The following is a 17171-nucleotide window of genomic DNA, read 5'->3' on the forward strand; positions in this document are numbered from 1 at the left end:
TATAGTATCTCTCATTTGTGTAAGTAGTTGGTTTCATAAAAATCGCAGACTAGTGTTATAGATATTTATTATATTAGACATATTTTGAAATTTAGACCAGTAAAAAAAATAAATAGAAATTAAAGATTATTAAGTGCGTACCTACAGTTAGTGGGGATTGTAGACATTTTAATTTGTAAATAAGAAACTTTCGAGCAGTATCGTTAATAGAAAAACATTATCCTTTGTCGGCAACTTTCGATGGTACGTCACAACCATCGACGTTCTAATTTATAGAATAAAACATTTTAGTCATCGAGTTTCTAATAGATAGATAGTTTTTTAGATAGTTCTATATTGAGACGTAAGCGTGTTAAGATGAGTCAAAGCTCGGAAGATAGAAATTCGGAACTAGCAAAATTGGTCGTTAGGCGGAATAGAATAAAAGAAACCTTAAATCGGTTTGCAGAATTCGTAGACACGTTTAATTTGAGCCAAATAAAGGAGCTTCAAGTCCGTACCGAAAAAATAGAGCCAATTGTTGGACCGATTTGAAGAAATTCAAATAGAAATAGAAATTCTTGACTCTGAAGCAGATGGCAACTTGAGTATGAAAGCTTCGAATCACAATTCTATTCGTTGTTGGCTACGGCCAAGGGGCACATTTCGCAATATCAATTAAAGGCAGAGCACAATCAGAGTTTAACTAATCCGTCATTAATCCAAAATAGTCAGGGTAGTAGTGGGATAGATAACAACTCGTTCATAGTGGGCGGGGGCTAAGCTGCCGAGCTTAGGTTTACCTAAATTTAGGGGTGATTTTGAGAAGTGGTTGCAGTTTTTGAGGGTTTTCAGACGCTAGTTCACAATAATCCATGTTTGGATAACATACAAAAATTTTATTACTTATTGGATTGCCTGGAAGGCGAGGCCAGAAAAATTTTGGATTGTCTGGAAATAACAAATGACAACTACGAAGTAGCTTTAGACTTATTGAAAAAACGATTTCAAAATAAACCTGTAATTATTAAGAACCATATTAAAGCCCTGGTGGATATGCCGATTGTAAGTAGGGAATCTTCCCAGTTACTAAGAAATTTAAGTGATTCTATTGAAAAGCACATCGGGCCCTGAAAACATTAGGAGAACCGGTAGACACATGGGATAGATTGCTTATTTTTCTAATGAGCAAGAAATTAGATATAGAAACAAAAAAGGAATGGGAACAAAAAAGCATATCAGATTTTAAAGGTGTTCCACAACTATCTAATTTTATTAATTTTTTAAACAATAAATGTCATATTTTAGAAACTGTTGAGAGTAATACAAAGGAAACAAGGTTATAGCGGTAGTCAAAATTCTCGTGGGGCTTACGCGGCAGTAGGAGGATCCAATGTAAAGTGCGAGTTTTGCAAGGGATCACACTTTGTATACTTTTGTCAAAAATTGTTAGCACTTTCGGTTTCGGAGAGACTCAGGGAAATTAAAAAACTTAAACTCTGTTTCAATTGTTTACGATCTAGTCATACAGCGAGCGAATGTCGGGCAAGTGGTTGTAAAAGGTGTCGGGGTCGGCATAATAGCTTATTACATCTAGAAAAGCAAATAAATCAAAATTTTGGGAACGGACGGTTAGTGAATAAAGATATAGAGTCAGGGAGAAAAACAAACCGGAAGAAGCGGACACGGTACATGCGTGTGTAGACGGGGTGGAAGCAACAGAGGAGCAGTTCGTAGCTGCAACTTCTTACAGTAATCCAAAAGAGGCTAGTCAAACTATTTTGTCTACTGCGCTTATTTACGTAAAAGATAATAAAGATAACTATGTAAAGTGCAGAGCGTTGTTAAGACAGTGGCTCTCAAATGAATTTTATTTCTAGTGAGTTGGTAAGAAAACTAAAATTAAAGACAAATACAATAGATATACCTATTTCAGGAGTTAATCAAATGCTTACCAAAATCGACAGTCAAACAGAATCTATCATCAAATCATGTTATAATAACTTTACAGCAACTCTGTCTTTTCTGGTTCTAAAAAATATCACATATAATATTCCGGTACAATCTTTTGAGGCGTCAGCTATAAATATACCGTCTAATTTAAAATTAGCGGACCCAGAGTTTAACATGTCGGCAAAAATAGATGTTTTAATAGGGGCTGACTTATTTTTTAACTTACTCTGTGTAGGGCAAATTAGGTTAGGTATGGGGAAACCGCTGTTACAAAAAAGCGTTTTCGGTTGGATCATATCAGGACGTTTAGTTCATGATAAATCAAGCACAGCTGCTCAGTCGTTTCATTTGTTAGCCTCTCAAGATGTACAAGAACAATTGGAGAAATTTTGGCATATCGAGGAAGTAGCCACAGCATCGCATTATTCAAAAGAGGAATCAGATTGCGAGCAACACTTTGTAGAAAGAGTCACTCGGGACTGTTCTGGTAGATTTTGTGTAACTTTGCCGCTGAAAGATAATAGCAGCAAGTTAGTTAATTCTTTAGAAAATGCTAAAAGTAGATTTTACTCTTTAGAGAAGAAGTTTGCGAAAAATGCAGTCCTCAAAGAAGAATATTCAGCATTTATTCAAGAATATATCGATTTGGGACACATGAGTAAAATTGAGATTCAGAATGATTCTCTAAATAATATATGCTATTTACCACATCACGGTGTCATAAATGAAGGTAGTACTACTACAAAGCTACGTGTGGTGTTTGATGCTAGTTCAAAAACCTCTAGCAATTTTTCATTAAATGATGTATTGATGGTTGGGCCATGTATTCAAGATGATCTGTTTGATATCTTGATTAGATTTCGACAACATAGTGTAGTATTGACAGCAGATATTACAAAAAAATGTACCGACAGGTGAATGTTGATGTTCAGCAGCGTGACTTACAAAGAATATTGTGGCGCGCGGATTCTGATTCAGAGCTTGAACATTATAGACTAAATACATTAACGTATGGTACTGCACCTGCGGCCTTTTTAGCGACTAGATGCCTCGTGCAGATTGCCTTAGATATTGAAGATAGATTACCAGAGATAAGCAAGATAATAAGAAAACAGTTTTATGTAGATGACTTAATCTTAAGTGTAGAGTCAGTTGAAAAGGCTATAGAGATAGCAAAATGCATTTATGAAGAACTTAGTAAATACGGGTTTCCATTACGAAAATGGTCTTCCAACTATAGAGAAGTACTGGATGGTCTTCCTGAAAATATATTATTATCTTCTTTGAAAAAGCAGATAATATGGGGTATATTATAGCAGACAATGAATGCAATAAAACATTGGGAATATTTTGGAGAGCAAATTCTGATGCGTTGCAATATGTAGTGGAGAAACGATTTAGGAATTATGCTGATGTAACAAAGCGTGTGATATTGTCGATAACATCACAAATATTTGATCCGTTAGGCTTACTGAGTCCTGTCATCATAAGAACAAAGATTTTGCTACAAAGACTTTGGCAGTTGAAATTAGCTTGGGACGAAACAATTCCGATAGATTTGGCTACAACATGGAATGAATTTTATAAGCAATTTGCATGTCTTAATGAAATCAGGATTCCCAGGCAAATTGCAATATTAGATGCTGTTAGATTTGAGATTCATGGGTTTTCTGATGCCAGTGAGCAAGCTTATGGTGCCTGTTTGTATCTTCGTTCCATTAATGCAGCTGGTAACATTCTAGTACGTCTGATTTGTGCCAAGTCTCGTGTAGCTCCGATAAAGCAGATTAGTTTACCGCGTTTGGAACTATGCGGAGCTGTGATATTAGCTCGTTTAACAAAAAAGGTTATTGCTGCGTTAGATATAAGTCCTGATGATATATATTTGTGGACAGACTCTACAATTGTGCTGGGGTGGATTGCGGAACAGCCAAGTAGGTGGAAGGTTTTCGTGGCTAATAGAGTCGCAGAGATACAAGAACTCACTACAGGTTATTATTGGAAACACGTTGAATCTGCCGACAATCCAGCTGACATCATATCGAGAGGCACACAACCTATATTGCTTAAAAACTTAGATTTGTGGTGGTTAGGACCTCCATGGCTTAGAGATAATCTAGACAAATGGCCAAAAACTGAGCATAATATGTATACAAGTTCTATTCCTGAACAACGAAATGTTAAGTTTACTTTTACCAGCGTACTTATCGATTCTGAAATTTTTACACGGTATTCTTCATTATATAAATTAGTTCGGATTGTAGCATTATGCTTTAGATTTAGTAAAAACTCCAGGTGTACGGTAGGTAACAGGAATTTTGGTGACATATCAAATACAGAATTTGACGAAGCATTGTTAGCTTTGATAAAGGTTATGCAAGCCCAAGAGTTCAAAGACGAAATACTAGCTATACATAGATCTAACGATTTACCAAAACAAAGTACTCTTAGGTCACTTGATCCCTTTATCGATGCAGCGGGTATTTTGCGCGTGGGTGGGAGACTTCGCAATTCCAATGAAACGTACGATGTCAAATTTCCCATACTTTTACCTCAAAGACATCCATTGACTAGACTGATAGTATTAGATCAGCATCACAAACAATTACACGCAGGGCCACAACTAATTTTAGCCTCTTTACGACAGCGTTACTGGCCGATAAACGGAAGACGTGTGGTTCGAAGTATGTTAGCGAGATGCGTAACCTGCTTTCGAGTCAAGCCTGGCAGTATTAAGCAAAAAATGGCTGATCTGCCAGAAGACCGAGTAAGGTCTAGTAGACCTTTTCTAGTTTCAGGCGTCGATTTTGCAGGTCCGTTCAATCTAAAAGACGGTAAACTACGAAATCGCGCTATTATAAAGAGTTATATGTGCTTATTCGTATGCTTGTCGACCAAGGCAGTGCATATAGAGCTCGCAGGCGATTTAAGCAGTAGTTCATTTTTAAATTGTCTAAAAAGGTTTGTGTCAAGACGAGGTATATGTACTCGAATGTATTCCGACAATGCAACTAATTTTGTTGGGGCGAATAACGAGCTGAAAAAAGTAGAAAACTTTTTAAAATCCGTGGGACAAGATAAAGAATTTTATAAATTTTGTCAGCAATCCCACATTGACTGGCGGTATATTCCTCCTCGATCACCTCATCACGGAGGTCTCTGGGAATCCGCTATTAAATCAGCAAAACATCATATAGCGCGGGTTATAGGTAATACAATTTTAACTTTTGAAGACATGAGCACCGTGCTTACACAGATAGAGGCGGTTCTAAATTCCCGACCCCTAACCCCTCTATCCTCTAATCCAAATGACTTCCTTGCTCTTACGCCTGGTCATTTCCTCATCGGAGACGCATTAAACGCACTCCCACAACGATGTGTGAAAGAAGAGTTGTCAAATCGTCTAGATCAATACCATTTGATTCAAAAGATGTACCAGCAGTTTTGGTCGAGGTGGTCATCAGAGTATCTGGCGGTTCTACAGCAACGTATGAAGTGGAAGAAGTCCTGTCAGAACTTGGAAGTGGGCACTATGGTCATTCTGAGGGAAGAAAACGCCGCACCGCTGAATTGGAAGCTTGGACGGATCGTCGAGCTTCACCCAGGACAGGATGGATTAGTGCGAGTTGTTAGTGTGCGTACTAGTACCGCAGTGATAAAGAGGTCGGTACAAAAGTTATGCGCTCTTCCAATCGAGGTCGACCCTTCTAAAACCATCTCATAGGCTTAGTGCGAACCAACAGAGGCTTAATTAATTATCTTATCATTGTTAGCCTCAATTTAGCTATATATATTTTTTATACAATATTTAAGATGTTTACATATCTAGTGTTAATTGATATGTTGTTTGTAAAACCATTAGTTGTAGTAGTTTATGTTTTGAAAGTTAATCTTTCAAGGCCGGCGGTTATGGTCGGATTTAAAAATACGTGGCAACAGTGGCAACGTTGGAACAGTTGACGCGCGCACTATATTCCTACGAGATACGAATCGACACCAGCCGCCGAGCTAAGCGTCCATGTTGAATGTACAAGTTCCTCAATTAGTAAATACAGTCCATATTTAGAAAGTTAGTTTTATTCAGTATCATTAGTCAACAAGAGAAAATACCGGTGAAGTTCGTCACCAAACACCTGTATTACATTACTGAGTAGAAATATACAGTGTGTCCAAGAAATAAGTGCAAGTATTTTAACGGGTAGTATAGTCCAACCCCATAAACACGCCTATGAGTTTTTTTTTCACGAAAAAAAAAATAAAATTCAAAATTTTTTGAAAATTTTTTTAAAAATTTTTTTAGTTTTTAATTAAAAAATATAATTTCTTGATAATATGGTAACAGGTATTAGATTAAATTTACAAGAAATAAAATCCAGAAAATATCCAGTGGTTTTCAAAAATTTAGCAAAAAATAACTTTTTTTGAAATTTTCAAAGTAAAATAACTCCCTTATTATGGACTTATTTGAAAAACGATAAAGAGAAAATATGTTTCTTTTATCGAGATCTACCACCCCTTAAATTACTTGTACTTATTTCAGGGACACCCTGTATATATTTACGTCTTATTTTACGTAAAAAATATCTCTAGGTAAAAATCGCTGCGAGCAATCGTTCTCAAGATATTTAGATTCTTAATAATCAATACATGCCATCAATGACAAAAATTAAACATGTTCACTAGATAGATATTTCAGTAAATTAATAATTTTCGAAACGTTCTGATACCAAAGGTTCAGAACAGAAGTGTTTTAAAATCTAAATAATATCTGTGTAATTTTCTCGAAATTTGAGTTGATGCCAAAGGTTCTACCGAAACCATGTTACCATAAATTTCCTAAAATTTTTGCCAATTAGAAAATTGACATGCATTGATTATTTTAAATCCGAACATCTCTATAATAGTTATTTGTTGTAATTTTTATCAAGATATCTCTTACATAAAAATGACGAGAAGAACTATTAACAATGATTAGTTCAGTCAAATATCTTTCTAGTGAAAATCTTTAATTTTTGCCGTTGATGACATGTATTGATTATTAAGAATCCAAATATCTCCAGAATGGTAGCTCTTTAAAAAAAGCGATTCTTTAAAAAAAGGCACAAGCATATATTTTTTACTCAGTAGTGTAATACAGGGACGGACGAAAAGTTATTACTCTTCAAAACAGTTAAAAAATATGTAGGTGGCGCCTCTATAAGTGGGAGCCACACTCAAGAACGGTAAACTAACTAGGATTGCTCATCCTCATAAGACGTACGTTCGCCTCTTCCCGCGCTTCAGCTGACAGTTGTGACGTCATTGTAGCCCTTGTCAAAGCCTTCGTGGCCTTGTCATAATAGTGTGTATTATTAGTTGCCTATGGTAAACTTATAAATATAACAGCTGAGAAATTTTGAGTTAATTATTTTGTCAATTTTAAATGTGAAAAAGGTGTCTTTAAAGTTTTTAGAGCTATAGAGTGTATAAATACGTTCATTTTGTGTAGTGGATTGTGACAAAGTGCATACTAAGTGCCCACGATTTTGTTTATTAATTATTTTAAAGCAAAATATGGAAGTACTCTAAAAAGAATGCATACAAAAGGTGATGCTGGGAACTGCTGTTCTTAAAAATGCATTATCCGAGTATTTAATATGATTTATACAGTTAATTTTCTATACTGCATACATATAAGGTGTTTAAATAAATAAACTAAATAATGAACGTTTTGCATTCGGTAACCAATAATGCACGTGTGTGTATTATTGGTTGCCGGATAAGGACTAATAACAATGACAAGGGCTACAATGACGTCACAAAGCGAGTAGTTTTCGCATGCACCTGGCGGACACTTTTGACTGAATGAGCAGCCCTATTAGGTTAACTGTTCTTGAGTCACACTGACATAGAAATCAAATTTCTCACGTTGAAAAACCTCCAGATCCTCCGAATTTAGTTCAAAAACTATTAGGAAAAAATCGAAATAAAAATGACACTTCTACACACTGTATCTCCGAAACGAAATATTTTAGGACATAAGTTTATACAAACTTTTTTACTTATTTTTATCTGTAGAATACGCTGCCGAAGTTTTCGGAATACAGTTCGGACCACCCTGTATAAAGTATTTCATATCATTGTTTTCTAGTTGATAGGCTGATGGTTGATAATGTTTAATTTAAATTAGTGTTAAAAATCAAGTTAATATTTTTGGTATCGACTTTTTTAGTTTAAAAGATTAAAGATAAAAGGTATTTGAATAATAATGACTTTGATAATCTAAAATAAAAAAGCATCACATTTTGATAATCATGAAATTGTGACAACTTCAGTTCATCTCTTTTTTGTTCGTATTGTATATTTAGTAATCAGAAATGTAATCTTCTTTGATCTCTAGCACAACAGATTTTAATTTTTTATTGAAATAATTCTTTTCATTTTTCTTGGAGTATTTTGGTAGTCATAGTCACAAATTACCTATAACAGATGCGAAAGAAAGTGACTGCATCGGAAACCGCTCGGCAAACCCGACACGCCTATTGAGTGGTGTAAATACACCAGTCGTTTAGTCCGGAAACCTATGCTGTGTCGTATTCGCTTGCTGGAATGACATAGTGCGTGGTTATATGTTTCTTTTTAAAAACGCGTGTAGGATTTTTGTTGAACTTTTGAACTGTTATTTATGTTTTGGTAATTTGTCTATCTTATTTAAAATGGGATGCAAATGTGTTTATTTATAAGGAAAAAAAAATATTTATAGTATAAAAAATTAATTTATTTAACAAAATTTAATTAAAAATGTGACAAAATAGTTACCTTTCTATTGGTTCTATCGGACTTTTTTCGACTATATAAATCTTTATTTGTAAACTTTAATACATCAAATATTTTCAATCTAATAAATCATTTAATGATGTAAATAAGAGGAAATTTCACATGGGTGGTCAAATTCTATAGTTTTCATTATATCAAACAGCCTCTAAGAAATGTTTTCAACTCAAAATGTCTTTAATTATGTTTGACTACATCAATTAAAAGGGTCTTCAAATACATCAATGTGATATTTATCTAAAATTTGCAAAAGAATCCGAATCTCTGGATAACTCGAAATTATTTACCCATTTAAAAGCCTTTGATCATGAAAGTGGAAAAATTTGTTCATTTTATTTACAGGCTGGAAAAATTATTTATATTAAATTTTGATGAATTTTGCACTGAAGAAAACATTCAGAGGCTGATTGATATAATGAAAACTATAGAATTTGACCACCCATGTGAGAAATTTCCTCTTATTTACATCATTAAATTATTTATTAGATTGAAAATATTTTATGCATTAAAGTTTACAAAAAATAAAGATTTATATAGTCGAAAAAAGTCCGATAGAACCAATACAAAAGTAACTATTTTGTCACATCTTTAATTAAATTTTGTTAAATAAATTAATTTTTTATACTATAAATATCTTTTTTTTTCCTAATCTCCTACGAACTGATATAATATGACGAGCAATCTATTAAATTACTGTGAGATTATATGCCTCGATAGCATATTGGTGCAGATTATTTTCACCCAAACAAATAATAACCCAAACTATACATTGATGCGGATTGTCTATGAACTCTTTCTGAAGGTCACAGAAACCTGAACGCGTAATTCGGTGTTCTTTCGCATCTGTTGTAGTTAATTTGTGGTTATGACTACCGATTTAGAACTACCACATTAATTATATAAATATTGGAAATCTATTATTACCAACATTCGAAAACTATTACAGAACAAACCACAGCTCCTATAGTTATCCGAAATCAGCGAATTATTTTTGAATTGTTCTGAAGTTGCGATGGATATATACTAGCCCCGGTCATTTTATTTCCGTGGTCTGTATTTTAATGCATACAACAGAGATAAATATATACGACCAGTTGACAGAGAGATAAAATAAAAAGCGGTATACAGGGTTGCCGGTTCGTACGTGAAATAACCTACGTAATAATAAACGAAGATAATATATCTAAGCTAAATAATGCTCATTTCTCTTAGACAGCTGCATGATAACATGGTATAAAATATCTGCAGCCACTCTTTACAAACAACCATAGAAATAAATATTCATTGGTTTGTTCAGATTGGTGCAGAAATAGTGCTAGTAATCGTATTTTAAGGTGTAAAGCTTAGTTCTATATCAATAACACAATATCGATAACACAACATAAGTAAAAGCAGGGAATAATCTAACGCGAGACATACCAACACCAGGAGGCATTAGACAAGGAGACAGCCTTAGCCCCTTCTTATTCTATCTTTTAATGGACATCATCATAGAAAAGGTGACCTCGATGAATATCGGTTATCGAATGGGACACAACAGAGTTAGCATGGTGTATTACGCTGATGATGCAGCCATTATCGCGAGACACAGGCTGATGCAGAGACAGCTTCATAAATTCTATCAAGTAAGCCGAAAATTAAATATGAATATCTCTACAGAAAAAAAAATAATGCTTAACTTTCTCTAAAGAGCCGGTAAGATGCAAACTGGTAGTAGAAAACAAAATTATTGCGCAAGTATCATAATTTAGATATCTAGGAATAGATATGTCGTACTACCACGATCCAGAGAAAGATCTGAGAAGCCAAATAAACAGAGCAACGGTCACGATGTCTGAGAGAAATAGTGTGGACAAACCACTTCCATGCGAACAGACAGCAAAATGAAAATTTATAAGACCTGCATTAGATCAATAATGACATATGGCATAGAAATCCGAGAGGAAACAAAGAAAACCAAAAGCATGTTAAGAGTTGCCGAAATGAACCTACGAACCATAATGGGGAAGACTAGGAGAGACAGAATTAGAAACACAAATATCAGACAACAATGTGGAATACCGGACGCAGATGGGGTAGGCATAGGAAAAGACAATGGCTCGCATCCGTTAAACATGGAAGAAAACATGCTACCAAGCATAGCTCTTGAAGAGCTACCCATGGGTAAGAGACAGCCGGGAAGACCTCCAAAAAGATGGAAAGACAATTGGCAGTCCATCTCCCAAGAACTCCTACAGAGGCAACATTAAAATTAACGGATCGACTAGATCTCAAATAAGTAGAAGACAGTGGAAGAAAATTCAGATTCGTTCTAAAACTATGAAGTGTCACGGGCTACACGCCATAGAACCAATAAAATTAGGACTAAATTGAAACAGCTGTCAATTTTGACTTTAGTTACTAAACTAACAACTATGATTGTTTGTTTTTGTAATTTCGCCAACGACACAACGTAGTTCAGAGACGACCGGGACATAATAAGAATCTATTACAGCTGTAGTAAAATGAGTAACTAATAGGTCTGTCAACAAAATTTAGTTTTCTACTGCAAATTATAAATTTGTGCATATTGGAAGACCGTACAAAGTTTGAAAACAAATACTCATATACTTTTCGAGTTATTCGTAATTCAATTTGAATCCTTTCGTCGAGGCGGGAAAACGCTGCCACGAGAGCTACCATGGGTGTGACGTCACATGCTCGCTAATCGCGCGTAGCGCTTTACCAGAGACATAACAGACGGATCCGTTGCGCCGTTTTCTTGTATCCCTGTCTAGATTTAATTAGATTAGTTAGATATAGTTGTAGTCAAGTTTTATCTGTACTACAAGTTACGCCATTGTATTCAGAATTATTTGTACCGATTCTGTTTTACGCTTAGTCATAAACGACTCTTCAATTATTATTAATCGATGGAAAGTCCTTGTTGTAAAATTATATAGCCTCTGTTCAGACACGTTTGTATTTTACGCAAACAAAGGATCTACTAGGTATAGTTTTAACACTTAATCACACTTTTTAATTCAATTCAGTTCCAAGATGTCGCTTTTTACTCTACTTTTCAACACGCACTTTACTTTTTACCTCTTTAAGTTCCAGACAGTTCAGAGTCGGCAATTTTTATATAAATTTTATATATTCAAATCTTCCCATTCAATTTCGAATGTCTTTTTACAATGTACAGTCTATCACCGACTGCTTGGAAATTGAAATTCAAAAACCTAGCGCTTCTGTTCAACAGGCGCTGACTTGGTCCGAGTATAAAAAGTGTAACACTATAAAGTATTTGATATCATGTACCCCCCTCCCGATGGTTTCATAAACTTTATATCTTGTGGGTATGGAGGACGCGCAAGCGATGTTGCAATTTTTGAAGATTGTGGATATTTAAAAGTTCTTCCACAAAATTGCGTTATTATGGCAGACCGAGGTTTTAAACAAATTGAAACATCCCTAAGGAAAAAAAATGTACATTGATCAGACCTCCAAGTGTTGTAAGTAATGTAAAAATGACCAAGGATGACGTTCTGTTTACAAAACGAATTGCAAGTGTGCGAATACATATTGAACGTATAATAAATCGCTTGTGACATTTTAAAATGTTAGGACCCCACTTTACTATTTCTTCAGCAATGGTTCAAAAACTAGATAACATAGTTAGTATTTTCTGTGCCATAATAAACTTCCAAAAACCCATTAAGATTATACTATGTCTGTTTCTAAATAAAACAATGGTTTCCTAAACGATATTTTTATTAAGATCTTAAATGTTTATTCAGTAAAAACTGCATACAGTAATTTAAAAATGTTGGTTTTCCAAAAGTGTATGGCAGAGTCAATATTAATATTAATTCCTTTTGTAAAATCCTCATCATATTTAACGTTGATAACAGTAATAATTTCCTTGCCTTTGTAGTTTCAAAATTGGGGTGTGCTACGCAAAATATTCCTTTTTCAACACCTCTTGCTAACATTTGCAGATTTATTTGTGCTAAGTATTTTTTCCCTATTTCGTTATTGTTATTAACATATTGTAAAAAGGCTTTAACACCACTCGATTCAACTTGCTTATAATCAGTATTCATCGCGAGAAAGTCAAATACCATATTGACATCTACTTGTGGTAGATTATGTGAATCTCCTTTCTGGAAACCCTCCTCCATATTTAGCAACAAATACAACGTCTTTTACGGTATTCAACAACAAAAATAATAATGTAACTGCTGTAAATGTCGACTGTACTTCAATACCTTGTATTGAAGTACACTGAGTGTCACAGTCAAACTGAATCACGATCTTGTCTTCGCAAGTGGAGCAGCGTGCGGCAGGCATGTGACGTCAGGCCAATGAGAGCGCGTTTATTTAATTTGAACGGAGCGCATAACTTTAATAGTCTCTCTTGTCAAAGGAGTTTATTTTTTTCGAAAAAAAAGTTATTTAATTGGTACTATAATACTAAAACATTAATTTTTTACCGCTTTTAGTGCAATTTTTTTTAGTGAACAGACCTATTGTGGAAATTAATGCCAACCCTAGATCTAACGTTTTTCGTAAACGCCTATTAAGGCGATTTGAAATTTTGACGCAAAATCCGACAATACCGAATAGGAGAAAATCAACTCAATATTTTTCTCTTTTTAATACATTTAATTTTTCATTAAGCTGTCTCGCCATCACTGTCTTACACGTTAAAATCCAGACCACGCTTCTTCGATGACCATATCTGTATATCTTCATTATCAGAGATATAAAATACACATTTTAGTTTTGGCCATATTTTAAATAAATTACTTCAACCTTTAGTTTGTGATTCTGTCTAGTTATATTTGACTTTTGGCAGCATATTATAAACGGCAAATTCAAATTATACTAACTACTTAAATAACAAAAAATACGAAATAAATATATTTCTTTATCTTGTTTTCTAAAAAAAAAATATTTCTATCACTACGCTGGACAGTGCCTCAAAAATTCCGTATCGAAGTACACTATAGTAACGGTTATGTCGTCCCTGAACACTCGAACTACGTCATCAGGTAGCGTAAGCAACTGTGAAATTTTCGTATGATCTATACCGTACTCCGTACCACCCAGTGCGTTCCTGATAATGTGCGTAGCGGCGTTCGAGTCCCTAGGTTTGATTTTTAATCCTTCCTTACGCTGCAAGAGCATGTCGTTGATTTCGCTGAGCTTCATGTTCTTTCTAGGTAGTTTTAAGGGCTGTAGAGTTACCTTACCTTTCATATGTTCGCCTACTAACCGTACAGCCTGAAAAGAAAATTGAAAAAAGTATGATAAAAGTAAAGGCTGGAGGATTTTAAGGTCCTCTTCAATATATTCGAGATCAATTTCTTTCCTTCATCTTTTGGGCTACATAACAGATTCACTACCAATGCCTACCGCGATAAATAATAAAAACCTTGCAAAAAATTTACTAGTGGTATTGAGTGTTGTTTTTTTTATCTGCCTATTAACAGTTTAAAAGAAATGGTGCGGTAAAAAACTTATCATAAAAATAAACACATCGGCAAAAGTCTTGCACCCCCTTACTATTTTAATAAAAAATTACATTTCAAACTAATTTTTCGTGGAAATCAATAGATGCTAAAGTTATGTTAAAATATAACACAAAAAAAGGGAAAACTTTCACCAAGTTTAATAATATATTTTGCCAAAATACAAAAAATGCAAATTCCATAAAGAAAAATGTTTGACAAAAAATAGAAAAATAAATAAATAAATAATAAATTCTGACAAAATTAAGATTAGTAATATAAAATTTTACCTCCTCGATTTGTTTCAGTGCATCAAGTCCTCGGGGCATCCCCACCAATAACATCGAAATAAATTAGACCCGGCGACTTACATTTTGGCGAAATCCATCATTGCCTTAGAAAATTGCATGTATGCCAAATTTCCACTTCGACCGCATTTAAAAGGAAATCTTACCTACGTATACGTACGGGGATAGCTAATCCACATTGTAAACCAGGAATTCCAAATATAGATTACGTCGTAGAATATTTTAAACCGATAATAATTAAAGGTACCCTAGTATCACGAACTACTCCCAATCAGCATTAGCCGTTATTTAAATCTTCTGTAATTATAATTTTTAGATTTTAAGAAATTTAACATAAAACAATCGACAACGTCGCAACGCCAGCTGATACTAAATACGTACGCATTTTACTATCTTTATCAATCTTTATTCCTAAATTCAGGCAGCCAACAAAACATCCAGTTCGAATTCGTTCATAAATTGCTTTACGGCGTTGCCAATGTGTTGTTGTTTTTCGAAATGTTTTATGAGGTGATTTCCAGATATTTTAGTGTTTTGTGGTATTTTTAGTGATTTTATTCAGAAACAATAAGACAATGCTGCGAACTTGCTTAATTTGCAAAAATAGAGACGATTTAAACCTAGAAGTTTGATTTCGAAGGTGAGTAAGGCTATGTTACATCAGCGCGGTGCCGAAAGGTAAAATAGGAAAAAATCTTTGGAATTATTAGTAGATCACCCAGTTTTGGAATGTATGTAAGTTAGTTTCGTCACGTTTGGTTTTATTGAATATCTTGATCATAATCTTTAAATATTATCAAAACCAAGTATACAAATGCGAATAATAATTTGTTGAAAAAATATATAAAAAATTAAAGATGTCACAATTACGAAAAATGTTCAATAGTGATATATATGATCGAAAAAAAAAGGCGTATATGGGGAATGTCATCAATGTTCATTTCTAAGCCACCGGACGCCTTTTTTTTCGATCATACTGATTGTTATTAGGATTTTTAGTTATTAAAGATGATTTTTTAAGTGTAAAATCAAAATAGATTTATATAATGGATATTACATACTAAATACCGTATGATCGAAAAAAAAAACGGCATCAAAGACTGCTGGGAATAACAATCGAATATAATTTTGGCGAGGTCTATTTCTAGATGTGATTTATTAAAAATTGACATAAAACTTGTTAAAAACTAATACTGATTATAGAAAAATTATAAAAGGATAGAACGTTTCCAGAAACACAAATCGATATCCAAAAAAAAAATTTCGAGTTTATATTACACCATTTAAAAATCAAATACAACCATAAGACGTACTACTGCCAGTAAGTGTCATTAAAAAATAAACAAGAGTAGGGGTCATGACATATCATCTTGCCAAAATTATCACCGATTGTCATTTTTGACGCCGTTATTTTTGACAGTATAATTTTTGTAATAGAGGAACGTATTTTTTGTTTTGTTTATTAAGACTAAAAAAAAATATATAGTTTAAAAGATGAATGAGTCTTTGTTTGATATGTTTTATTGAATAGTTAATTATTTATTCGGTACAAGGTCCCGATTATCCGCGAAGAAACTGATTCAGAAATAAGTAAATATTTTAGAAATTTTCTTTTGTTTAACAAAGATCTTTATTATTGTTGTTATAAATAGTAATATTTTTATATCTAATATTAAATTGCAATTCGTCACGACAGTTTTAAAATATTCTCATTTTTCACCGTTGCTTCAATCAAAATAATACCATTAATTCACATAAATGTTTTATAAAAGTCGTCTTCGGCTCGTATTCATTGAACGCTTGATGGATTATATTACTACTGGAGCAATTTATAGACACTACTATGGAAATGTGCATATCATAATTTCAATTAGTTATTTTCGTATAGAAGTGATTGGAGTATAGAAGTAGTCATTTTCAAAATTTGAAGAGCCATCTAGCACAACAATATATCGTATCCAAAAATCATATTTGCGAAAATATAATATTAAATTATATATTACAATCAAAGTAACTACGCCACTGGCACACATTCTCAAGATCTCTGAACAGCGTTGCCATTCTCTCGGGAATCCTTCATGACTGCGATCAGCCCGTCTTGTTCCCACTCGCATAGAACAAGAAACGAATGTCTGATTCTGATGTTTTTCTTTTTATGAATGAAATGCCGGGTCTACTTTATTTAGAGGTCATTGATCCCCACTCAGGTTGTTTATGGTTTCTTGAGGTAAGTTCTGCCATTCCTCTTGAGCGGCAATGATCAACTCCTGGCGATTTCTTGGTGGGTTATTTCTGCGAAACACAGCTCTGGTGATGTAGTCCCAGACATGTTCAACAAGATTCATGTCGGGGGAGTGTGGAGGCCAGTCCAGACGAGTTATTTCCCCTTCATTTAATGCTTCCTGGACCCTCCTAGCTCTGTGAGGACGAGCGTTATCATCCATGAGAATAAAATTATTGCCAAGTTCTTCCCGCAGTGGATAAATTATTGGTCTGATTACAGTTTCCACATACAAATGGGCGTTCATCACCTCAGAAATGTGAATGAGCTCTGTTCGCCTATTGTAAATGATGCCACCCCAGAACATATCAGTTCCTCCTTGATAAGGAGCAACAGCAAGGG

At 34.1% G+C, this 17171-nt stretch overlaps 3 protein-coding genes across 3 annotated transcripts in view; 2 read left to right on the plus strand and 1 right to left on the minus strand.

Annotated features, from left to right (window-relative positions):
- Positions 1-2106: 2106 nt before the first annotated feature.
- LOC115885911 lies at positions 2107-2850 on the plus strand. The gene has a single exon (XM_030904939.1). It carries the CDS (start codon positions 2107-2109, stop codon positions 2848-2850), a length of 744 nt encoding a protein of 247 aa, XP_030760799.1.
- Positions 2851-3232: 382 nt separating this feature from the next.
- LOC115885912 lies at positions 3233-5656 on the plus strand. The gene has a single exon (XM_030904941.1). It carries the CDS (start codon positions 3233-3235, stop codon positions 5654-5656), a length of 2424 nt encoding a protein of 807 aa, XP_030760801.1.
- A 7570-nt stretch (positions 5657-13226) lies between these two features.
- LOC115885936 (pyruvate dehydrogenase [acetyl-transferring]-phosphatase 1, mitochondrial) overlaps positions 13227-17171 on the minus strand; it is a 175094-nt gene continuing 171149 nt past the window's right edge. Inside the window, exon 7 of the mRNA XM_030904968.1 lies at positions 13227-14013. Coding sequence (XP_030760828.1) covers positions 13693-14013 — 321 coding nt within the window. The 3' untranslated portion in view covers positions 13227-13692. The remainder of the gene's footprint in view (positions 14014-17171) is intronic.

The sequence above is a fragment of the Sitophilus oryzae genome, unplaced genomic scaffold, assembly GCF_002938485.1.
Source record: "Sitophilus oryzae breed Bouriz unplaced genomic scaffold, Soryzae_2.0 scaffold_465_pilon_pilon, whole genome shotgun sequence".
Lineage (NCBI taxonomy): Eukaryota > Metazoa > Arthropoda > Insecta > Coleoptera > Curculionidae > Sitophilus > Sitophilus oryzae.

Bases quoted from the DNA above. Each gene is read 5' to 3' on its own strand.
- LOC115885911 (XM_030904939.1), top strand. From the start codon at position 2,107: ATGTCGGCAAAAATAGATGTTTTAATAGGGGCTGACTTATTTTTTAAC.
- LOC115885912 (XM_030904941.1), top strand. From the start codon at position 3,233: ATGGGGTATATTATAGCAGACAATGAATGCAATAAAACATTGGGAATA.